The 26,711-nt window shown below is 40.8% G+C and overlaps 1 protein-coding gene across 3 annotated transcripts in view; it reads left to right on the top strand.

The window, feature by feature from the left end:
- LOC140713763 (cadherin-12-like) overlaps window positions 1-26,711 on the top strand; it is a 421,855-nt gene that overhangs the window by 180,260 nt on the left and 214,884 nt on the right. For all 3 annotated transcript variants that reach the window (XM_073024264.1, XM_073024265.1, XM_073024263.1), the window contains exon 5: window positions 20,063-20,230. In XM_073024264.1, coding sequence (XP_072880365.1) covers window positions 20,063-20,230 — 168 coding nt within the window. The remainder of the gene's footprint in view (window positions 1-20,062; window positions 20,231-26,711) is intronic.

Raw genomic sequence — 26,711 nt, 5'->3', positions numbered from 1 at the left:
ATGTTCAGACTTTTGGCCAAAATCAACTCATGAGCGTCTGTGAAATTGGAAGCCATTCATTATCTGGGAATGATCTGTACTTGCGGTGAATTTGTGACTCCTTTAAATTCTAACTTTTACTGTCTTGCCATGACTCTGAAGGGAAAACAGAACATTTAAAGATTTCAAAATTATTTCCTTTCACTAGAGTCAGAGATCTATCCGGCACAAATACAGGCCCTTCAGCCAAACGAGCCCACCATGTGTACCTAGCCCATATCCACCCAGGCCTCCGTTTATCTGTCTAAATGTTTCTTAAATGATATTATTGTACCTACCTCAACTGCTGGCACTCTTTCCATATACTCTCCAACTTCTTTAGAAACATAGAAAACCTACAGCACAATGCAGGCCCTTTGCCCCATAAAGTTGTGCCGAACATGTCCCTGTCTTAGAAAGTACTAGGTTTACCCATGGCCCTCTATTTTTCTAATCTCCATGTACCTATCCAAAGGTCTCTTAAAAGACCCTATTGTATCCGCCTCCACCACCGTTACTGGCAGCACATTCCACGCACTCACCAATCTCTGTGTAAAAAAATTTACCCCCTGACATCTCCTCTGTACCTACTCCCCAGCACCTTAAACCTGTCTCCTTTTGTGACAACCATTTCAGCCCTGGGAAAAAGCCCCTGACTAGACTATCCGCACGACCAATGCCTCTCATCATCTTATACACCTCTGTCAGGTCACCTCTCATCCTCTGTCACTCCAAGGAGAAAAGGCCAAGTTCAATGAACCTGTTTCCATAAGGCATGCTCCCCAATCTAGGTAATATCCTTGTAAATCTCCTCTGCACCCTTTCTATGGTTTCCACATCCTTCCTGTAGTGAGCCGACCAGAACTGAGCACAGTACTCCAAGTTGGGTCTGACCAGGGTCCTATATAGCTGCAACATTACCTCTCGGCTCCTAAATTCAATTCCATGATTGATGAAGGCCAATACACCGTATGCCTTCTTAACCACACAGTCAACCTGCGCGGCTGCTTTGAGCGTCCTATGGACTCAGACCCCAAGATCCCCTTGATCCTCCACACTGCCAAGAGTCTTAGCATTAATACTATATTCTGCCATCTTATTTGACCTACCAAAATGAACCACTTCACACTTATCTGGGTTGAACTCCATCTGCCACTTTGCAGCCCAGTTTTGCATCCTCTGAAAGCTCTCCACACTACCCACAACACTCCCAACCTTTCTTTGCAAAAACATAGCTTCTCAGGTCCCTTCTGAATATTTGCCCTCTTACTCTAAATCTGCATCTCCTAGCTTTGGGCTTCCCCACCCTAGGGAAAGGAATATAGCCATCCACCTTAACTATGCCACTCGTAATTTTAAACAATTCTGTAAGGTCATCCGTCATTCTCCTACATTTGAAGTAATAAAGGCACAGCCTGGTTAACCTCCCCCCATAACTCAGGACTCCTAGTCTTGGCAACCTCCTCATAGTTCTTTTTCCCTGTGATTTCTTTTTATTCACATCTTTCTTTTCTTTCCAGTTTAATCACATTTCACCATTGAGTTATGCAACTGCAACAAACTGCCCCAATTCCAATACCCAGTGGCCAGCTGGTGGCGTAGTGGCATCAGCACCGGACTTCGGAGCAAAGGCTCCAGAGTTCGAATCCAGCCGGCTCCCTTGCGAGCTTTCCATCTGTGCTGGGTTGAGCGTCGAGCTAGCAACTTGGCCTTGTAAATACAAGAAAGACTGCTAAAAAAACGCCATCACGACGACATCCTGATGACTCCACTCGGAGTTAAGGGCTTTCTTCTTCTTCTTCCTTTTCCCAGTGCTCTGAATGATGAAGGGTAACACCTCTTTTACCACCCCGTTTACCTGTGACACCGTGTTTAATGAACTCTGCACCTGTACCCCTTGGTCTCTTTGCAGAATGAATATCCTTACACTTACCTGTTTTGGAATGCATTTGCTACTCTTTGGACCAGTTCACTAACTGATCACGACTCAGTGATTATCGCCCAGTGGTATTTACATCCACAATGATGATGTATTTTGAGAGGCTTGTTTTGAAACATATCAGCTCCTGTCTGGGTTGTGACTTGGATCCTCTCCAGTTTGCCTATCGAAATGGCAGGCCAAGAGCAGACAACATCTCATTGGCTTTTTACACAGCCTTGGAACATCTGGCCAGCAAAGAGGCATACATCATAATGCTCTTTATCGATTACAGGTCAGCATTTAATGCCATCATCCCCTCAAAACTAATCATTAAACTCCAAGAACTAGGCCTCAATACCTTCTTGTGCAATTGGATCCTGGATTTCCTCAGTTGCAGACCCCAGTCAGTCAGATTGGGGAAAAAAAATCTCCTCCATCAGCATAGGTGTACCATAGGGCTGTGTGCTTAGCCCCTACTCTACTCACTTTACACCTATGACACTGTGGCTGAGTACACCTAAAGCACTATATTCAAATTCACTGATGGCACCACTGCAGTGGAGAGTGAAGTCAGCTGAGAAGATCATTGGGGTCTCTCTTCCCGCCTTTGCAGACATTTACACCACACGCTGCATCCGCAAAGCAAACAGCATTATGAAGGACCCCACGCACCCCTCTTACAAACTCTTCTCCCTCCTGCCATCTGGGAAAAGGCACCGGAGCATTCCGGCTCTCACGACCAGACTATGTAACAGTTTCTTCCCCCAAACCATCAGACTCCTCAGTACCCAGAGCCTGGACTGACACCAACTTACTGCCCTCTACAGTACCTATTGTCTTGTTTATTATTTATTGTAATGCCTGCACTGTTTTGTGCACTTTATGCAGTCCTGGGTAGGTCTGTACTCTAATGTAGTTTTTGTGATTTTTTTACGTAGTTCAGTGTAGTTTTTGTATTGTTTCATGTAGCACCATGGCCTTAAAAAGCATTGTCTCATGTTTACTGTGTATTGTACCAGCAGTTATGGTTGAAATTACAATGAAAAGTGACTTGACTTGACTTGTTGTGGACTGTATCAAAGGTGATGATGAATCAGCATACAGGAGCAAGATTGAAAATTTGGCTGAGTTGTATAGTCTTGGTCAGCAAGACCAAAGAACTGACAGTAGACTTTAGGGGCGGGAAACCAGAGGTCCATGAGTCAGTAATGATTGGAGGATCAGAGGTGAAGAGGGCCATTAGCTTTAAATTCTTGGCTGTCACTATCTCAGACAACCTGTCCTGGACCCATCAGATAATGTAATTGCAGAGTCTGCAGAGATTCAGCATGTCATCAGAATCTTGACCAACTTCTATAAATGTGTATTAGAAAGCATATTGACTGGCTGCATTATGCCTTTGAGTGGAAAATTCCTAAAAAAAAATATAGTGGATTCAGCCTAGTACATCATGGGTAAAGCCATCCCAAACATTGAGCAAATTTATGTGAAAAGTTATTGTAGAAAAACAGCATCCATCATGGAAGATCCTCACCACCTAGGCCATGCTCTTTTCTCACTGCTGCCATCAGATAGAAGGTACAGCTGCCTCAGGACTCACCCTGACTGAAGAACAGTTACTACCCCTCAACTATCAGGCTCTTGAACAAAGGAAGATAACTATACTCATCTAGTGAGATGTTCCACAACTAATGATCTCAATTTAAGAACTTTTTATCTTGTCATTTCATGCTCTCATTATTTTTTGCTAGTTGTTTATATTTGCATTTGCACAGTCTGTTGTCTTCTGTGCTCTTGCTCTATCATTGATCCTGTTTAGAGGTATATTTCTATAGATTTGCTGACTATGCCAGCAGAAGAAAAAGAATCTCAGGTTTCTATGTGGTGATATGTATGTACTCTGATAATAAATTTTACTGTGAACTTTGATCCCCCTGTATCACTATCAGCAACACTGTCTAACTTCATGTCATCTGAAAACTTGCTGATTAAATCTTATGCACTTACATCCAAATCGTTTACAGAAATAATAAATGGCCAGGTCCCCTACACCAACCCTTGTGTACACTCCATTAGTTTCATTGGTTTCCATTCCGAGATACAAACTTCAACCATCAGCTTTCCACAGCCGAGGCAATTTTTATTTCACCTACGTCGTTCGTTTGGGGGCCTAATCTCCCAAACAAGTCTACCATGCAGGACCTTATTGATGGCCTTACTAAAGTTCAAATAGACAATGTCCAATGCTCTACCCTAATTTACCTTTTTTGGTTACCTTTTCAAAGAACTTTAAAAGATTCATCAAACAGGATTTTTCATACACGAAGCTATGCTAATAACTCATATCCAAATCCTGTCCCTCAGATTTCTCTCATGTGACACCCATTACTGATGTCAAGCTGATCAGTCTGGCTTGTCCTTGCTACCCCACCCCCCTTAAACAACGGAATAACATTAGTCACATTCCAGTCATCAGGAACTTCACCAACGGCTAATGATGTAGCAAATATCTCTCCAATTTCTTCTCCGGCTTTCCATAAAGTCAGAGGACGCACTCAGTCAAGCCTTGGGAATTTGGCAACTTCAATTCACCGTAAATCTGTAAATACCTCCTCCTGGGAATATGAATGCCCTTGAAAATATCACCACTTGTTTTTATTATCTCTTGAACAATCATTGTTTTCTCCACAGTAGACTTCAAGGAGAAATATTCACTGAAAATTCCTCCCAGGTCTTGTGGCTTGAGACATAGATGAAGCTGCTGATCTTTAAGGGTCCTACTGTCTTTATATCCATCCTTCTACTCTTAATAGAGATAGAGAACCTCTTGAGATTTTTGCTAACCAACCCCCCGTCCCCCAGATCCATCACATACTCTCTCTTTACTCTCTTGATTTCCCTCAAGACTTTCCTTAATCTTTTTATAGTTATTGTGACCAGGTAAAGCAGGATCACACAGAATCTATAACTGTGAATAATTACTCACATGAAAAGCCTTGAAGAGAGAGAGAGAGTCCAGGAGGGTCCAAGATAATCTCACTCTCCTGACACAATGTTCTATACTTATTGAAGACAAAGATAAGACTAAATGATGAACAACAATTTTCAAATGCTAAAATCACCTACTTGGCTTTAACATTTAGAATATAGCCAGGTAAATTTACAGGATTATATGTTTACAATGGCAGCACATCGTGACTAGTAGAACTCCTTTGAAAATTCAATACTGGTGTCTGTTCCAATAGAGAGACAACCAAAATATACCCCTTTTGATGCAGTGTTGAGAGATTTTTCCATGAATATACAATTTGCCAGAAGGTTAAGTGACAAAATAGAGCATGTCCTGAACTGAGAATTTAGTAGCAAGAATACACCTTTAACAATGTGCTACTAGCAGGAACACTCATCTGTTTTCTTTCTCTATGTAGTTTCACTGGGGGCCGAGAATGTCCCATATGCAATCATTGGTTTCGCTAACCAGAATTGGTCAGGTGGAAGTTAAATTATGTACAGGTTTTATTTCCTGAAGACTGGTTTTCATTTTAGTTTATCCATATTTTTGCTATCCATGGTTTCACAACTGTAGAATGATCCCTAGCAATAGTTATCTAGGGATTCACATCCCAACCTCTTAAGTTTTCTTCCTTTTCATAACTACAGCCTAAATAACTCTTCTCAGCAACTGTTCTCTAAACTTGGTAGGTTTATTATCCTTCACTATAACAGGAACATCCTGCCCCAGGACTCTTAAAATCTTACTCTTCAAAACTTTCTACTTGCCATTCATTCTTTTTCCCTCAAACAGGCTCTCCCAATCGGCCTTTGCTAGATCCTGCCTCATTCCCTCAAAAGTAGCCCTGCTCCGGGCTAAAACTTTAACCTGTTGTTCTAATATAGGCTTATTAATTCTACATGACCAAATTAATTATATGATTTATTCTATTTCAATTTTTGATGAAGTGTAAGTATTTGGTGGAATGGATACAGTTGACCAGAAATTCATCCTCCGCTAGAGCCAATCGAACTGAACTTCAAAAGCAGATTCAATTGGACGACTGCTACTGCATTGTCCATTAATACCTCTAATTGAACACATATTTCTCACAGCCTCTTCTAACTTGAGAATTTTGCAAACTGAGTGTGTTAATCTACCTACAATACACAATAATCTTCCATGTTGATGCCATATCAATTTTCATAAAACATTCTAAACTTCATCGTTTTAGATACTGTAATAATTGTTGCCATTCAAATGACAATAATACGGATGTGCATTATGCGTTGTAGATTTCCAAAATCATTAGGCTATTTTGCATGGTGCTTCTCAGTGAGAACGTACAGTTAATGATAATATTATGAAGCGATGGCATTTTCATCACCGACTTTAAAGGAAGATGTGACAAAGGTCTTGTGATATCAGGGTCAAGATTTTCCCCTTTTTCAAAGTCTATTTCTGTTATTTATTAGCTCAGCATGGTCTCTGATCAAATGAATCCAAGACCCCTGTTGCTATGATGCAATCAAGCTGACAGCACAGTCAATCATAATTAAAATTCTCATAGACTGAAAACCTGGAAGATAAAAACACAAGCTTTAATTAAATACTAAATCTTTAAATATTATACAGTGCTAACTAAAGATTAGAATGCCCATTAAGTTTAGAAGCTGACATATCACAAATAAACTTTCAAAAGCAAAATAAATCCTATTTTGTAATATTTATGAAGAACTTACGATAAAACTGGCTCTAAAAGAATGAGATACACCAATAAGCAGCAATTCAGACCTTGTACAATATAAATAATATATATAAAATTTAGATGGAATGAATGCAAGCAGGCTATTTCCACTGAGGCTAAAGGAAAGAAAAACCAGAGGACATGGGTTAAGGGTGAAGGGGGGAAAGTTAAAAAGGAGCATTAGGGGCTATGGAGGGATATGGGCTAGGTGCAGGTCACCAGGACTCAGCAGAAAAATGGTTCAGCACAGCCAAGAAGGGCCAAGAGGCCTGTTTCTGTGCTGTAATTTTCTATGGTTCTATGGTTAATCAGAATCAGGTTTATTATCACCGGCTTGTGATGTGACATTTGTTAACTTAGCAGTTGCAGTTCAATGCAATCCATAATCTAGCAGAGAAAAAATAATAAATAAAGTAAATAATAATAAGAATAATAAATAAACAAGTAAATCAATTTTGTATATTGAATAGATCTAAAACACATGCAAAAACAGAAATACTGTATATTTTTTAAAAATGAGGTAGTGTCCAAAGCTTCAATGTCCATTTAGACATTGGATGTCAGTGAGGAAGAAGCTGCTCCTGAATCGCTGAGTGTGTGCCTTCAGGTTTCTATACCTCCTACCTGATAGTAACAGTGAGAAAAGGACATGCCCTGGGTGCTGAAGGTCCTTAATAATGGATGCTGCCTTTCTGAGACACCGCTCCCTAAAGATCCATGATTAGTCCTCGGGGCACATTACTAAAATGAACTTGAGCTTCCTGCTTCAGTCCAGCTGCAACAGTCACCCTTTTCTAACAATATGTATCAGATATTTTATTCCAAAGAAAATCCAGGACAAACATAAAATTGAATGTCAATGGGGATGTGTTGGGCACAATACAGGAGATCATGAGTGTTCTGAAGTCAAAAGCTCCACCCCTTCTTTTTAACCACATATGCACGATTAAAATAGCAAATTAATGCATCTTGCAATAGTGGCCACTCAAGTGTTGTAGATACGATAGTTTCTCATTCCTCAGCAACCAATCAGCAATCAGCATAGTAGAAAAGATGCTGAGCAGATGCCCCCTCTAATAACTACCCTTTTCTTGCTGATGGTGTTAAAAAATAAATAAGCTACTTTATTTACAATAATTACAATGTCAAGGAGTCATTGGGCTCGAAACTAAACCTAGGTTTTTGGCATAGTCATAAAATAACATGCTTCTGGAGCTATGCTTGAAGTATTTTATGGAGAAATAGGGAAGTTAGCCAGCTTGTAACTAAAAATATTATGTAGATATGTGATCCTAATTCACAAGGGATGATATTTATTGCAGTTTCCTACCAATCAGTACACATCTTCAAGGTAGCAGATTTACTCAATCTATTTTCAATTAAAGGATCTGAAAATGTTTTTGTTATTGATGTCCAGTCAGCATCTCCTTGATATTGATGCCAAATAAAAGCTCTGTGGAGATACTTTCGTCTATTAAGGTGAATAAGCATGGATGATTTTCATTGTAAGGTATTACTCATCCAGTTCAAAAACCACATAGCTCTTAGCAAAAATAAATTGTTAAATGAAAATAAGTTACCGATGGATAAATTTGAGTTGAACTATCAGGCCTATAAATTAATTTTGATAGCACTGACTGTATGTTTTTCAGTGATACACATATTAAAACTAGTTATATCCGAAGTGGAATTTGCTTATACTGATTTCCAGGTCAAACAATATCACAGCAGAAATTCCACCAGGCAATTCCACATATGAATCACATTTGGACAGATGGTATGTTTTCTGTGTTAAGAGGCACAGAAAGATATAGTTGCCCAGAACCAAAAATTAGGCTATGTTATTTTGAGGTGTGAATGCACTTGTTTTTCTCTCAGAACAAGTATGGTTTAAAGTGTCATGGATTCATAGAACAATGCAGCACGGATACAGGCCCTTAGGCCCGATAAGTCCATACCAACCACATTGCCATCTTAACTAACCCCAATTTCTTGTGCTTGGCCTAGTTCCCTCCGGGCCCCTTCCCTCCATGTACAGTACTTATCCAAGAGCTTCTTAAGTGATATCATTGTATGCGCCTCAGCCACTCTCTCTAGCAGGTCACCCATATACTCACCACCCACAGGTCAGAGAACAATACAGCACAGAAACAGGATGTTCAACCCAACTAGTCAATGCCACCACCTAGCTGGGCCCAATTTCCTGTGATCGGCCCATATCTCTCAAAGCCTCACTCCTCCATGTACCTATACAAGTGCCTCTTAAATGATGCAATTTTACCTTCTTCAACCACTTCCTCTGACAGTTTATTCCATATACTACACCCACTATGTTAAAAAGATGCCCCTCAGGTCCTTGTTAAATCTTTTCTCACTCTAAATCTATGCCCCCGTGCTTTGTATTCTTCTACTCTGGAGAAAAGATAGTTACCATCCAACTTAGCCAATGTGCTCAGCTGATCCCAGATCCAAAACTGCGAACATTGCTCAGGATCTTATCACTCCAGAACCGAGAACATCACTCAGAATTTGATCACTTCTCATTAATAATGCTACTTTTCCTTCTCCACCCTCACCCATTTGTCAATATGGTTCCAACCTTTGATCCATCCCACAGATTTTGCCAGACCTTCTGCTTACCAGATCCAGCCCCAGGACTTCTCAGTCATTCCATGGACAAGATGCTGACTCTCCAAAATTACCCTTAATTCTCTCATAACCATATAACAATCACAGCACGGAAACAGGCCATTCCGGCCCTCCTAGTCCATGCCGAACTCTTAATCTCACCTAGTCCCACCTACCCGTACTCAGCCCATAACCCTCCGCTCCTTTCCTGTCCGTATACCTATCCAATTTTACCTTAAATGACACAACTGAACTGGCCTCTACTACTTCTACAGGAAGCTCATTCCACACAGCTATCACTCTCTGAGTAAAGAAATACCCCCTCGTGTTTCCCTTAAACTTTTGCCCCCTAACTCTCAAATCATGTCCTCTCGTTTGAATCTCCCCTACTCTCAATGGAAACAGCCTATTCACGTCAACTCTATCTATCCCTCTCAAAAATTTTAAATACCTCGATCAAATCCCCCCTCAACCTTCAACGCTCCAATGAATAGAGACCTAACTTGTTCAACCTTTCTCTGTAACTTAAGTGCTGAAACCCAGGTAACATCCTAGTAAATCGTCTCTGCACTCTCTCTAATTTATTGATATCTTTCCTATAATTCGGTGACCAGAAGTGTATACAATATTCCAAATTTGGCCTTACCAATGCCTTGTACAATTTTAACATTACATCCCAACTTCTGTACTCAATGCTCTGATTTATAAAGGCCAGCGTTCCAAAAGCCTTCTTCACCACCCTATCTACATGAGACTCCACCTTCAGGGAACTATGCACTGTTATTCCTAGATCTCTCTGTTCCACTGCATTCCTCAATGCCCTACCATTTACCCTGTATGTTCTATTTGGATTATTCCTGCCAAAATGTAGAACCTCACACTTCTCAGCATTAAACTCCATCTGCCAACGTTCAGCCCATTCTTCTTACCGGCATAAATCTCCCTGCAAGCTTTGAAAACCCACCTCATTATCCACAACACCTCCTACCTGAGACTTGGCCTCTCAAAATTAGACCTGCCACTTGGTCTCCTGCTCCCTGATTTAAACAGTACTAGACTATTGAATGAGACCACAATTCAAGCCCTAAGCCTGCAATCCAGGTCTCAATTTAAGCATCAACTCTCAAGAACTGGCCTGGGTTACTAACTTAATAGAAGTTTTGCTTCCATCCTTCATAATGGCTCAGCACTTAAAAGCAAGTATGAAAACATAATTAGTATTGTTCTTTCCTTGGAGATAAGCACCATTGAATCTTGCTGTGGTTTGTTATTAAAATCATTATCATCGTACAGACAATAATTTTCTCCCCACTCTCTGTAGTGCACGTGAATGTCTGGGCTGTGTTATGTTTTGTAACTCCAGAAACTAATTGAAAGAGAAACACTGGAGCCAGGAAAATTGTCTACTTAATTTTCTTAGTGAAGCACTCACATATAACCCATAATGAATTATGTAAACAATGAATGCTTAGTCAAACAATATATTGACAATATTACTGAAATCTTGAAGACCATGAACTCCTGCCTGCTTAATTATAAACTCTTTTTCTATATAGAATGCATCTCAACTCAAATATGTAATGTTTTTCTCTCTAGTATATTATATAGTATACAGTATACTATTATATCCACATGTACAACATAGTAAATTTTAAATTGACCCATTTAGATTTAATTGCTATGGAGAATTTCTTACTCTTGTGGGATAATGTCTTTCCTAACGGGGCGGGGGTGGGGTTCACCCTGTTTGGCAGATGAGACTTTTGGCTGTGAAACAATCTCAGGTACTGGGGTTTCCTCTGTGCCGGTTGTAGGAAGTAGTTCTGACTGTTCTGGACAACTTTCTTCTCTAACAATGGCCTCTGCTCTCCTCGACTGATCGATGTGTCATTTCCACTAAGTAAAGAAGCGCTCCAGTTCTATCCTTAATCTTTCTACGTATCCACTTTTGATCATCTCTTGTAGTCCCTCACTAGGACTGCTTGTCCAAGAGTGAACCATTGAACCTCCTTCTCAGATTAGCTTTGAGGAGATCCAAGCATGAGTGCAAGGGACAACCCAGGAGCAGTGTAGCTGGTTTGTTATTGGTTGTGGAATGTACTGCATTGAGTTATGCAAAGAGGAAATTGGCGAGCTTCTCTATCTGCCCAATCTGCTGATCTATCCCAGGTCATCAGACATAGCTTCAAGCTTACATTTTTATTTTGACCATGCCAGATGAGTGGCATGTAGTACCTGCAACAGCTTAGATGGTACAACAAATCTCAATTTCCACATAAGGCAACCCTCGTCAAGGGCAAGTTCAGCCCGGTGCTGGTAAAAAATAGGGGAACCGGAATATTTGTTGCACATTCCAGAATTTTCTGGTTTCTCATGTAGACTTGAGACAGTGTGGAGTCTTTTTCTGTTTCTCTTTAGATTATGTCTGCTGTAATAGGGAGACTTTCAATTTGCATTAGGGAGAATACATCAAGAGGAGTGTCGTCTTTTGTAAAATTTTCAAGTATTTTCTCTTCCAGAGGTAAACAGGATAATCCATCAGCATTTCCATGATTAATTTTCCTCTTGAATTCCAGCTTTTAAGTGTGTCCTCCAAGAATCAGAGCCCATCTCTGCATTTGTGCTGCAGTTGTTAATCAAACAGCTTTCCGTGGATTGAAAATGGACACTAGTGGTTCATTGTCAGTAATGAGGGTAACCTCTCCCCCATAAAAGTACTAGTTGAAGTGTTTTACACTCCAAAAAACACTAAAGGTATCACTGGCAACCTCAGAATCAGAATCAGGCTTAATATCATCAGCATATGTCGTGAAATTTGTTAACTTTATGGCAGCAGTTAAATGTAATACATGATAAATAGATAAAGAGAAAAAAACTGAATTACACTAAGTATATATATGCCTATTAAATAGTAAGTTAAAATAAATAGTGGAAAAAATCAGAAATTTTTAAAAAAAGTAGTGTTCATGGATACAATGTCCATTTAGAAATCGGATGGCACTAGGAAGGGTGCTGATCCGGAATCACTGAGTGTGTGCTTTCAGGCTTCTGTATCTCCTTCTGTGCATAATTTTTCCTGCAGTGGCAAGGGAATGGGATGCAAAAGCTATGGAGCGTTCACTTCCATCACTCATGACACGTGACATGACTGCACCTATATTTTAAGGCAGGGCATTGCAGGCACGCTTCACTGGATGATAAGGGTTCAATGTGTGTGTACGCTATCTGACTCCACCGTTTCCTTTACCTTATTGAAAGTCACCTCACACTGCTTAGTCCATTGCCATTTCTTCCCAATCTGCAGTAATGAGTTCAAGGGGTGAAGCACAGTAGCCAGGTCTAACTGGAACCTCATAGTAATTCAGTGGTCTTGTGGAATCCACTGCTGCTTGAATATTCTCAGCACACATGTAATCCTTGTGGATCAGTGGTATGGCGACAGTAATTGATGCTTTATTTTACACTCTTGAGATTTTGGAGATGTTCCATGTCATTCTCAACAGTAACAATTATGTCATCCAGGTAATACTGAGTGACTGGCTGCCTTGCAGGGCCTGGTCAGAGAGCAGGTGCAGACACTACTCCAAAAATAAACCTATAATGATGATAAGCTCCTGTGTAAGTGTTTATGGTGAGAAACACTTTGGTCTCCTCTTCCATCTCCAACAGTAGGTAGACCTTTGCTGAAGTGTTTCTTTACAGATGGTTTGAAGATATATCCTCTATTCTGAGCAGAAGGTATTGATCTATTTTCAGTACTGGGTTGATGGTGACCTTAAAATAACCACAGATCCTAGCAGACCCACCCTTCTTGGCTATTGGGACACCTACATTGTTCATGGGCGCCACTCAAAGTTGGAAAGAATTAATGGCAGCTTCTATGCAATCCAGTTCACTGGCTTCTTTATCACAGATGGTGAAAGGAACAAGATAGGCTTTGTAAAACCCAGTTGGCAGTTACATTTAACACTATTTTACCATAGGTATGTTTGAGTTTTCCAATACCATCCATGAACACTGCTGAGGCATCATCCCATACCTTTCTAAATTCACTTTCAGTTGACACTATTCCACGGGATGTAGCATGCAAATGGTGGATGGATCTCCAATCAAGCTGTAGTTGTCTCAGCCACTCATGACTCCACAGTATTGGGTCTCCTGTTTTTCACTTCAGAGAATCCCAATGTGGCTTATTGGTTGTTGTATTTCACTGTTACAAATGTCATTCCTACAGTAATTATCCTTTCTCCAGTATAAGTTATCAGTTGGATATCTGCAGGTTTCAGTTCAGTATCTTTGAAATACCATTTAAACTCATTTTGTGATATGACTAACATCACCAAACCAGTGTCCAAATCCATTTTCATTAAATAGCCGTTCACTTCTGGTGTAAGCCATATGACTTGTCTCTGGGTTAGTTTTCACTTGACATTTTATCTTTAACTCTTCTCTGTGCAATCCATTTATTTTTGTCTGTCTATCTAGCTCTTTGTAAGTGTCCCACTTTGTTGCATTTAGTGCAAGTTTTGCCTTTAAATCTGCTTTTGACTGGTATATTTGAGCCTCTGCCACAATGGTAACACAATTTGTTCAGCCAGGCAGTTTCTGTTTAGCTGTGTGAATTTTGTTCACATTCATTTTCATTCCTGACTGCAGCACAATTGTGTCCCTGGCTGAACGTTGATACAGCAACTTGAACTACTCTTTTAAATGTAAGTTGTACTTCAGTTAGGAGCCATTTATGAATGTTTTCTTGTTAAATTCTACAAACTAAATGACCGCTCAGTGCAACATAAAGCCTTTCATTGAACTGACAATGCTCAGAAATGTGTTCAATTCAGCCATGTAAGCTGAAAAGGACTTCCCTTCCTTTTAATTTCACTTATGAAACCTAAAGTGTTCTGCACCCACAATGGTATTTAGTACGAAATGTTCCTGCACTACATTCATAATGTCAGCAAAGCTCATTTTGGCTGGTTCAGTTGTAGCAGTTAAACCCCAAAGCCAGTGTTTCCCAACCTTCTTTAGCCCAACACCCCCCTAAAGCACTGTCATACTTGTCAACACCCACCAGAAGTACCTTCATACTTGCCAACACCCCTCATAGGCACAATATACTTTCTGGCGCCTCCATTGTATAAAATCCCTAATGTTCACATTCATTTTGAGAGAACTAGAATATAAAAAGCAAGGATGTAATGCTAAACCTCATAAGTTACTGGTGAAGTCTCACTTGGAGTATTTTGAGCAGTTTTGGGTCCCTTATATAAGAAAGGTTGTGCTGACATTGAAGAGGGTTCAAAGGCGTTCATGAAAATGACTCCAGGATTGAAAGGCTTATCATATGAAAAACACTTGATAGCTCTGGGCCCATACTCATTGAAATTCAGAAGAATGAGGGGGGCATTTCATTGAAGCCAATTGAATGTTGAAAGGCTTCAACAGAGTAGATGTGGATAAGATGTTCCTATGGCGGGGGAGTCTAAGACCAGAGGTCACAGCTTCAGAATAGAGGGACGCCCATTTAAAATGGAGATGAGGAGAAATTTATTTAGCTAGAGAGCGGTGAATCTGTGGAATTCATTACCACGTGGCTGTGGAGGCTAAGTTATTGGGTATATTTAAGGCAGAGATTGATTGATTCTTGATTAGTCAGGCCATAAAGAGATTGATGCACCATCAATAACTCTCTCTGAGACGTGAAGTCGAGATATCAGCTTTTATTGACTGGAAGAAAGAATAAGCAGTAGTTGACCACCATACTACATCCTGGAGAATGAGGGCCGGGCTCAGGCCTCAATCGCCTTTATACTGGGGTCTGTGGGAGGAGCCACAGGAGCAGTCAGCAGGGGGCGTGTCCAGACAGGTATATGTAGTTCACCACATTCACCCCCCCTTTGTTTTAAAAGAGAGTCCCCATGGGGCGAAGTTTCTTACAAGTATATTTACAGGTTAAGTCTATCAGGTGGTCGAATCTGTCGCTGCGATCTACGTAGCACCGGCTGTGATTGCACAGGTGCCGGTGGTGATTGCACTGGAGACGGTGGTTGTGCTGGTTCCGGCCTAACTGGAGGTGTCAGCCCACTAGGCGTCAGTGATCCCTCATGCGTGTGCGAGGCGCCTGGTATATGCGCGTACGAGACGCCCGGTATAGGAGTGTCGTGAGGAGTCTGTGTAGTGCTCGGTGTGCGCGGTGTCACCTCGGGTACAGGGTTCATAGTTACCGTGGAGTGTTCGGGGTAGTGGTCTGCTGCTCCTGCGGGCGCCAGGTCGCGGACGGATACCGTGTCCTCCCGCCCATCAGGTAAGACCACGTAGGCATACTGGGGGTTCGCATGTAGAAGGTGAACCCTCTCAACCAGCGGGGAGTATTTATTGCTCCTCACATGTTTCCGGAGCAGCACTGGCCCTGGGGACATCAGCCAAGCTGGTAGGGTGGTCCCAGTGGCAGACTTCCTGGGAAAAGAGAATAGGTGCTCGTGAGGGGTGGCATTGGTGGACATGTTGTTACGAACCCCGTAACTGGGTCACTTACCAGCAAAGATAGAGAGGTCCGCTGAAGTCTGATGGTACTATTTTTAAACGTTTTTATTTATAAAGGGGCACAAAAGTAAGGTTAATACAAACATTCAGATAATATACGTTGTCAATACTCAATCTAAAGCACGGGTATAGTAATAATCAACAATAAGAAGTAGCTCTATCGTTTTGTCTAGGGGTAAAAATACTGTCCAATGTAAATATATAAGTCTCGCCAGTTCATGAAGACTTTTAGCCGTTTGGGGACTGCTGGGTTTTCACTGGTTGGAGAGAGGAAGAATTTTGGTGAGAAAATAAACTTGCCAGCCTTTTGGACTCAAATCGTTGAATCGGGAACGTGGGTTCCCCGTTGTCAGTTCGAAGTCCTTTTCGGTGTTATCAGCCACTCGTTCCCCAAGATAGGGGAACCGAATCACATGTGGCTCCCGAACAGCTTCCCGTCATCCTTCTGGTGCGTCGCTGGGGTACTGCCTCCTGCAGTCCCCTTTTTATCGTGACTGGCAGATTTGTAGATGTCAATCAAGGTAGGGTGATACAATCCCCACCTCACATTGCCCGAGGGTGTCCATGTCCCTGATAGCTGGCACGTAGTATAGAGTCGCAATTCACACAGGTGTCTCTAAGAACAATGGTCAAATCCATTGCATTGTCTCTCATTTCCTGGGTCCAAGACCCGAATTAATAGCGATCTTGCGATTCTCCGGAAGGAGGGGCTGGTCCCGCACCCTTTGGCCCCTCAGAGCTGTGGAACATTCATAACAGTACATAACAGGGAGCGGATAGAGTGGAGTGCCTCAGGGAGGACCTCCTGCAATCGAGAGACCGGCAACCCTTTTGGCTTAAGGGCTAAAAGTGTGGCCTTCCACACTGTGGCATTCTCCCTCTCCACCTGTCCATTTCCCCAGGGATTATAACTCGTGGTCCGACTAGTAGCAATGCCCCTAGCCAGCGGGTACTGGCGCAGCTCGTCACTCATAAAGGAGGACCCTCTATCACTGTGGATATAGCAGGGATATCCGAACAGAGTGAAGAGCTGGCGCAGGGCTTTTATGACGGACGTGGTAGTGGTGTCGGGGCAGGGGATGGCAAAGGGGAACCGCGAGTACTCGTCGATAATATTGAGAACGTAGACATTGCGGTCGGTGGAGAGAAGTGGGCCCTTAAAGTCAACACTCAGTCGCTCAAAGGGGTGGATGGCCTTGATAAGTTGCGCCTTTTCAGGATGGTAGAAGTGCGGTTTGCACTCAGCGCAGACTTGGCAGTCCCTGGTCATCGTCCTGATGTCCTCAAGGGAGTACGGCAGGTTCCGGGCTTTCATGACATGGTAAAATCGGGTGACCCCTGGATGGCAAAGATGTGCATGGAGGGCGTATAGCTGGTCGAGCTGTGCGCTGGCACACGCTCCCCGGGATAGGGCATCAGGGGGCTCATTGAGCCTTCCAGGCCGGTACAGGATATCATAGTTGTAGGTGGAGAGTTCTATTCTCCACCGCAAAATTTTATCATTTTTGATTTTGCCCCGCTGTTGGTTGCTGAACATGAACGCAACTGAGCGCTGGTCGGTCAGCGAGGTGAACCTTTTGCCGGCGAGATAGTGCCTCCAGTGCCTAATAGCTTCCACTATGGCCTGGGCTTCTTTCTCCACCGTGGAGTGCCGAATTTCAGAGCCTTGAAGGGTATGAGAAAAGAATGCTACTGGCCTGCCTGCCTGGTTGAGGGTAGCAACAAGCTTGAAATCGGAGGCGTCACTCTCTACTTGGAAGGGAATGGTCTCGTCCATAGCATGCATCGTTGCTTTGGCAATGTCCCCTTTAATGCAGCTGAAGACCGCGCAGGCCTCGGCAGAGAAAGGAAAAGAGGTAGACTTGACCAGGGGGCGGGCCTTGTCTGCGTACTTTAATTGTTGATATCATGAGCTTGGCAAGAAATGGAGTGGATCGTGGGCTCCCGCCCCATCTCCAGGCCACACACTTCATTCGAAGCCTCATGGAATCCTTTCAGAGACTGTAAGGTACCAGATCACTCAATCAGCCTGAAAGCACACCACCAAGGTATAGACCACAGACTCCAGCAGTAGCAAAACAACATTTGGAAGAAAAAAATATGTAAAAGAAGTGAAAGAAATACTTCTGTGAACCGTCTGGAGGATGTCGTTCTTGGTTGAGTTGTTCACAGGCACCATCTTCTTCCTGTTGACTAATCTACAAAACGCATTTACATCAGAATGATCAAATACCACCTGTAGCTCCATGGATAATAACAGATTTATTCCTCACACCAGAAATCTCTGCACAAGTGTTGATGCTCTGGGGTGACAGTGAGAGAATCCTACACTGCTATAGGTGCCATCCTTTGGATGAGATGAATAAAACAAGATTCTTGAGTAGATGCACATTTCCATGGTATTCCTTTGAAAGAAGATTGATAGAACATAGAAAGTTACAGCATGATGTTGTGCTGACCTTCTAACATCCCCTAAGACCAATCTAACCCTTTCTTTCTACATACTGTTATGATTGCTGCCCCCTCCTTCTTGAGAATCGCAAGATCGCTATCAATTCGGGTCTTGGACCCAGGAAATGAGAGAGAATCCTCAAGGTTTTGGAATGTGTCCTGGCCCCTCAGCAAGACAAAGCCAAGGCTAACGGCCATTGTCTCTTGGAGACACCTTTGTGGATTGGGGAACTGGGCTACGTGCAAGCCCTCAGGGCAACGTGGGCTGGGTGACGGGGAGAGATTGCATCATCCCAACCTGATTGACATCTGAAACCCTGCCAGTCCAGATAAAAGAGGGGCTGTAGAGGCGGCCCCTCAGACACACCAGAAGAGACGCTAGCGATCCCGTATAGCGGGCAGCCATTTGAAGGAAGCCACGTGTGTTCGGTTTCCGTGCCTGGGAGCCGGTGGCTGATACCACAGAGACGATTTTCTTGAACTAACAACGGGGAACCAACTCCCCTGACACATCGGATCGGCATCATCAAAAGACCCGGGCAAGTTTCTTTTCTCACAAAAATCTCTCTCTCTCTCCAACAAGTGAAACCCAACGGTCCCCAAAGCCCAGAAGCTTGCAGGAACTGAGTGACTCTTATATTTCCAATGGACAATATATTACCCCCTAGACAAACGATAGAGCTCTTTCTTATTGATGATTATTACTATACCCGCGCTTTAGATTGAGTATTGACGACGTATATTATCTGAATGTTTGTAGTAACCTTACTTTTGTGCCCCTTTATAAATAAAGACTTTTAAAAATAGTACCATCAGACTTCAACGGACCTCTCTATCTTTGCTGGTAAGTGACCCAGTTACAGGGTACGTAACAATACCTCTCCATTTTTCCCTGTTCCAATCTATGAGTTTCTTAAACTTCCCTAATGTATCTGTTTCTACCACCATTTCTGGCTGGGTGTTCCATGCACCACCATTCTCTGTGTAAAAACATACCTCTGACATCCCCTTCCCTACACTTACTTCCAGTCACCTTTAAATTACGCCTCGGAGTATTTTGAAGAAAACTTGTCCTTGAAGTATTTGTCCCTCACTTAGATTATAGGTGAAGGGATAATACATTTTGGCTGCTACATTTCAACCATTATAGTGACTTTATGTTGTACTTCATTAAAATGTTCTGAAAGGAATGAGTAGGATGCCATTTAAATGCAAATCTTTTTTTTCCAATTCCTTCTGTGTGTTCGCAGTACAAAAATTAACAAAGTTCCTGCTTCAACAGCTAGAAGAGTACATGAGATTTGCAGTAGAAATTTGTTTATAATTGTGTTCCCCATGTGATGGTGCAACTTTCCTCCAAGTGCTTTAGTTTGCTCGAAGATAACAAAGACACGCAGGTTGGTAGGTTAATTGCCCAGTGTAAATTGCCCTTGGTGAATAATGGAGTGCTAGAGTCTGGAGGGAATTGACGGGGAAGTGGGAAGAAGTGGGATCAGGCTCAGATTAATTTGAATGGGTGTTTGGTGATTGATGTGGATTCAGTGGATTAAAAGGTTTATTTCCATAGATATTTAATATGTCTATAGCTCTAAGCATATCCTACTCTCTTAGTTGGAACTGAATATCCACTGCATAGTGCAAGTGTTACTGAAAGCTAGGTCTGACTGTCCATACTGCATGCAAATTGATTGCATGAGTAATCATAAAGAATCCTTCATCTTTATTATAAGTACTTTCTCCCTTCTTCATTTTCTGTGTTTAGGCGTCATCAGAACAGCTTTAGCCAACATGGACAGAGAAGTCAAGGAAGACTATCAAGTTATCATCCAAGCCAAAGACATGGAAGGACAAATGGGAGGGTTGGCAGGCACGACAACTATAAATATCACACTCACTGACGTCAATGACAATCCACCCAGGTTTGCCAAAAGTAAGCTTACTTTCTCCACTCAGTACTCCAAAATGTTTGACATGCAGGATGTGTTCTTAAGGCATGTAACAGAAAATAACATTGTCCAACCTGAGAATTTGACCAAATCTCCACATATTTCAGGAAAATGCTATTGATCCATGATGTTCATTAATAGAGGAATTTTGAATGCTGTGTTCCCTTCATTTAATTAAACAGGTTCATTAGTTAGAAGATATTATTCAAGATATACTAAGTCCCACTTGAGCCAATTTTAATTAAACAAGTATTTTTATTGAAGAGGTTGATGTTTTTTCATTGCCAAGGCACAAGGAGAGCATAAAAAATAACATAAGGCATATAATAGATTATTGGTGTCAGAAATTTTCAACTAGTTTAAACCCCATATCCTCATGACACTTTTGTTTTCTGCAGAATGTTAGTCTGTTAAATGAATGTTCACATGGAGATTGATTAATGTTTACCTATATTGTCATTATACATATAACTTTCAAAGCTGAGCAAGACTATGCATGGCTTCTAGGGGTTAAATTTTGTCTGTTTATCACAAAAAAACTCTGTGAATAAGTTAAAAACCATGTCAACAAAGTTGTTAAATGTTTAGTTAGAAGCTGATCACCAACCAGCTCTCTTGACTTCTTTTCTCTTTCTGTGTCTTACTACTATTCATTGCAATCATGAAAGAAACTGACTCAAAGGAACATTCGTTCTCTTTGTAGTTGTTGTCATTTCTCAAAGCGTCTTTTGATAAGAAGGCAAGTTCAGGCTTGAAAAAAGAATTAGAGTTCAAGTTAATTATTTAAGTGAATTGTAAAGACAAGGCTGTCAGTCAAACGCCATTTGGGTCTCAAAAAATGGAACCTGCCAGGTCATTAGACATATTTAAAGTGGAGGTTGATAGGTTCTTGATTAATAAGGGCATCAAAGGTTACAGGCAGAAGGCAGGAGAATGGTGTTAAGAGGGATAATAAATCATCCCAGATGGAATAGCGGAGAGGACGTGAAGGGCTGAAAGACCTAATTCTGCTTCGGTGCCTTACGGTCTTTTCCCATTAGCCACACCCATTGCTTTAAGAAAACTGGGAGTGTCAATGAATTCTTTGGAGGATAATTTAGATATTAAGCATATTCTAAGAATGTGCTTTTACTTCTTCAAAGTTAACTGAAATCATTAGAGACAATAGAACTGGTGCAGGAAATGCCAAATGAAGCATATTTTCCTGACTAATGAGGATAACTACTCACATTTTTGTAATACAATCTTTCATTTCAAGGGTATTTTATAGAAATGTACAAAGAAAAAAGTAACTGGATGTCAACCCAGTCAGGCAGAAAACAGCAAGAGTTTGTTGATTTAACTGTAAAGACAGGTTTCAATGAGAGTCGTAAAAGATTGGAAGGCAGTTCAGAAGCGATTTATAATAAAATATCAGTGAATGGCGTTCAGAAGAAAGACAAAACAATGAGCAAAATGACATCTGTGAGGCTAGGATCTGTAGAATAGACTCTGGAGATTGTAGATGTGGAGAGTTTGAATTGATAATGACTGTGTTCACTGGTCCAACGTTAAGTGATAAGGGGAGAAAAAGATGGGAAATCAAGAGTCAATGTAGGTCAGCAAGCACATGAGTAAATGATAAAGGATGACTTGTCATGTATTGTATTAATATTGGATAAGCTGATGATTATTCAGGACAGATAAAGGTGAATCTGATCAGAAGACCTTTGGATTAGTAGCATCTAAACACAATAAGGGCATGGATTAAAAAAATACACTTTTATCATACTAACATCATCCATCAAGCCCATGCATTTTGACCTACTTATCTTTCAGATAGAAGTGAAATTTTATTTAATAATATTTCACATCTACCTTGAAAGGTAAGTAGGTCAATTTAATAAAATTTCATGTAGCACTTTTGGATGCTGAAACTACTTGTTTAATCTAAGCTGTCATTGTTTTAGATGAAAACCACTTGAAACTGCAGGAAGAAGGATCTATTACTTAGAACATAACTCAGAGTGAAGTAAGACATTGGAAACAATATATGGACTGGTTTAGTAGTAACTAGTGAATAAGATGACATTAGTGACAAAGCAATATAGTATATAGATGAGAAACAAAATTTAGGGTTTCACCAAGCATAACCTTTGCTCAGTATGTAGGTCATTAAACAAGCACAGGAGGACAACTTGCTCACGAAGCCCTAAATCATAAATATTTATTTGTAAATAGAGACAGGAATGATCCCTTAGGTGAGGTACCAGAACATGGGCAACCACTGAGGAGAATGAATGAGGGATTTCAGGATAAGAAGAGAGAGTGAGCAATTTCAAATTCCTGTGTGTCAAGATCTCTGAGGATCTAACCTGGTTCCAACATATCAATACAGTTATAAAGAAGGCAGCTATATTTCATTAGGAATTTGAGGAGATTTGATATGTCACCTAAAACACACAAAAACTTCTACAGTTGGACCGTGGAGAGCATTCTGACAGGTTGCATCACTGTCTGGTATTGGGGATGGGAGGAGGATCGAAAAAAGCTACAGAAAGTTGTAAAATTCGTCAGCTCTGTCTTGGGTACTAGCCTCTGTAGTATTCAAAACATTTTCAAGGAGCGATGCTTCAGAAAGGCGGTGTCCATCATTAAGGACTCCCATTACCCGAGACATGCCCTCTTCTCATGTTACCATCAGGAGGGAGGTACAGAAGCCTGAAGGCACACACTCGGCAATTCAGAAACAGTTTTTTCTACTCTGCTATCTGATTCTGAAATTAACATTGAACCCATGAACACTACCTCAGTTGTATTATTTCTGTTTCTGCACTATTTTTTAATTTAACCATTTAATATACATCCATTACTGTAATTGCTTTACTTATGCACTTAACTATTTTTTCTATATTATCATGTATTGCATTGTACTGCTGCAGCTAAGTTAAGAAGTTTCATGACACATGCTGGTGATATTAATCCTGATTCTGAAAAGATTATGTATAAATATATTTTGGTGTGGGACTATTATATTTAAATTTACAGGTAGTGACCCAGGAAATAGATGTGTTAATTATGTGGCCAAGGAAAAGTCATGCTGAAAAGAATTTAAAGAGGAATCTACTAAAGTGTAACAAATGCAAAAGATTAATTATAAGAATTACACAGAACTGAAGATCTTCCACTGCAATTGAGAAATTGCACAATTTAATATGTTTAGAGTAAAATTTAAAATGTGTTTTCTCAAATGTACATAAAGCAGATAAATTACAAAAATTCTGCAAACAAAACAGTTTATTTAGCTAACACTAAGAAATATCACACAGATGTTGCAATTAATGTGATGCCTTTCCTCCCTCTGACTATTGGATCACTGATTTGCTACAATTGGACTGGATTGTAATTACATTTAGCTGCTGGTGCAGAGCACATGATTCTCAAAAGGCCTAATATTTTGCTCAGAAGTTATGAAAAATTGAGCAATATTTTCCCTGGATCATAATGCTCTTCATGCTGGAGTAACAGAAATATAACAGTTAAATACTGCTGAGAATGGAAACCAGAAAACAAAGCAAAAAATGCTGGGAACACTCTCTATTAAATCAGATGGTATTCACTTCACTTTCTTTTTCAACTGATCATGCTGAGTATTTCAAGCACATTCTATTTTTTTTGTTTTGAAGTAATACAAGGCTAATTTGGTTTATCCTCATCATAAATATATTCCACTTCAAAAAGTCCACTTGACTAATAAAAAGGAAAATAAATGTCCTGTAATGTGAATCTAATGGCATTCAAAATTATTTAACTATGGCAGTCAACATTGATCTCCTTTTAATAATCATAATATTTATGAGGCTATTCTAGTTTAGTGCTCATTCAGTGATAACCCTCAGGACGTTGATGGTGGGGGACTTGGTTAAGTTGCTGAATGCAATGAGTGCTTAGATTTTCTGTTGGTGGAGAAGTCCATTTTGCTTTTGTGTGGTGTGACTATTACGTGCCCTGTATTAAAACAGTCTTGAATGTTGTCTGATTGGAGAAGTTACTGATGAAGCAGTTGAAGTTGGTTAAGGCCATCTCATGCTCTTGGTAACGCATGCAGCAATGTTTTGGAGCTAAGGGTTTTGGTCTTTAAATAAATAATCACTCTCCATGGAAATACATTTATCCTAATGTACTTGGCTACAGTTACAGGGGAAAAGAGCTTGCCATTCATCTGCCAGCAATTAACTCATGTGTTATGTGCCAGATTGGTCTAAAATTCTTACAACTGATCCAACAAAATGTATGTTAAATCTTTGTAACTAGGACAGGCACAGTATAAACTAGCAGCCACAAATGAAATAGCGTGATGATGCCCTATGTAAAACATGCACAAAATGAGGAAAGTAGATTGGAAAAGGCAGGTATAATTATGAGAAAAATAGGATAAAGAGAAAAGACATTTCTCATGTCTCCAGCACTAACTGCTGAACATATCAGAAATGAGACTTCAAAATGCTTAATCAAAATTTTAGAGCCCAGGTGGTTTGACGGTAATTGTCAATGATCTATTTGTTAAAATTTCTCTTACTTATATTGCACCAACTGTCCCCCCTCTCTCTTTGTAGATTCTTTAGTGGGAAACTAGTACTGATTTTGGGGGAGTACTGTGAATCTATGTCTGGTAGATGAGCAAGCATCCTCTGTTTAATTGTGTTGATATGTGCAGCAGTAGTTGCAGCCCTCTTTACTCTTTTACAACAAAGAGGACTGCTGTTCCTACTACAAGTTGTCAGCCTTTTATCTATCACAGCCAAAGTGCTGAAGGAAATCAGCTGGCCAGGCAGCATCTATGAAAAAGAATATACAGTCGACATATTAGGCTGAGACCCTTCACCAGGTCTGTTCATTCATTTCCATAGATGCTGCCTATTGTGCTGAGTTCCTTCAGCATTTTGTGTCTGTTTTGCATCTGCAGATTTTCTCGTGTTTGTGAGCCTTTCATCAAATTCTGTTTGTGTTGCTGGGAGAAGAAATACAGTACTTCCCTCTCCACAAAACACTTGCTTTTATTCATGTCTTTCTTTATTAACCTTTAATGTCCTGCTACCTCTTAAAATATGATGTTGTTTTCCCTCAGTAACATCAGTCACGAAAATTACTGAACAGAATAGCTGAGAAGTAGCCTGTTGTAAATGTATCAGGATATTCTCAGATCATGAGAATTTCTATTCAGAGCCATATGTTTTTTGTCAACATTTCCAGAGAAATAGATCAAATATCATGTGATCAATTCACAGCAACACACTTAATTCAGCAATAATTAGATACTGGCAATCTAAAATAAAAACTAAAATTGCTGAAAACATTCTGCTGGTCAGGCAATATTTGTGGCATCATGAGATAAGCAAAGTACCATCTTATTTACAGTCTCAATACTATATTGTTGGAGTCTGAAATGTGATCATTTGGGTATTTCTCCTGTTGATTATCTGTTATTTTGCAAATCTGAAAATGATGACAAATAATAGTTGTCTAAATGTTTTCACTGACAACACAAACAGAGTGTTGGAAGAACTTCGCAAGTCAGGCAACATCTATGGAGGGGAATAAACACTTGATGTTTTAGGCTGTGAGCCTTCAGCAGTTTTGGAAATTAAGGGGGAAGAAGTGAGAATGGGAAGGGAAGGTGTACTAGTTGGCAGATTATAGGTAAAACCAGGCAGGAAGAGTGGTGTGTTATTGGCAGGGGGGTTGAAATAAAAAGCTGGGAGGTGATATGTAGAAAAGGTGAAGGGCTGGAGAAGAAGGAATCTGATAGGAGAGGACGGTGAACCATGGAGAAAAGAGAAATAGGTGCATCAGAAAAAGTTGATAGGCAGTTGAGGAGACAAGAAGGAGTAAAAGGGAACCAGAATGGGGAATTTAAAAAAACAAGGAGGGAGAAAATACCAGAGGTTACAGAATTCAATGTTCATGCCATGAAGTGGAGACTACCCAGATACAATATGAGGTGTTAAGAATGGGAAATTGATTTGAAATGACTGGGCACAGGGAAATCCTGCCTTTGTGTCTGCCAGAAAAATGGCACATGTTGAAGCAGTCCCCAAATCCAATCAGGTCTCACTGAAGTAGAGGAGGCTACACCTGTAAAGAGTCCTCTCAGCTGGAAGGACTGTTTGGGGTCCTGATGGTGGTGAGGGAGGAGATGTAGGGATAGGTGTAGCACTTGCCGGTTTGCAGATAAAATGCTGGGAGGGAGATGGTGTAAAGGGACAGGTGGACAATGGAGTCCTGTAGGCAGTGATCCCTATGGAAAGCTAAAAATAGCGTGATGGGAAAGATGCGCTTAGTGGTCGATTCCCATTTTAGATAGTGGAAGTTACAGAAAATGGTGTGCTGAATACAGAGAATTGTGGCGTGGTAGTGTAATCCTCAGGTTCAGCCAGTATGCATTTGTCTAAGTGAAGACAGCCTACGGCCCAGCCAAACTCGTTT

Source organism: Hemitrygon akajei, chromosome 20 (assembly GCF_048418815.1).
Source record: "Hemitrygon akajei chromosome 20, sHemAka1.3, whole genome shotgun sequence".
In the NCBI taxonomy this organism is placed as follows: Eukaryota; Metazoa; Chordata; class Chondrichthyes; order Myliobatiformes; family Dasyatidae; genus Hemitrygon; species Hemitrygon akajei.
The sequence above is the reverse complement of the archived record's forward strand: the minus strand, read 5'-3'. Positions and strand labels throughout refer to the sequence as shown.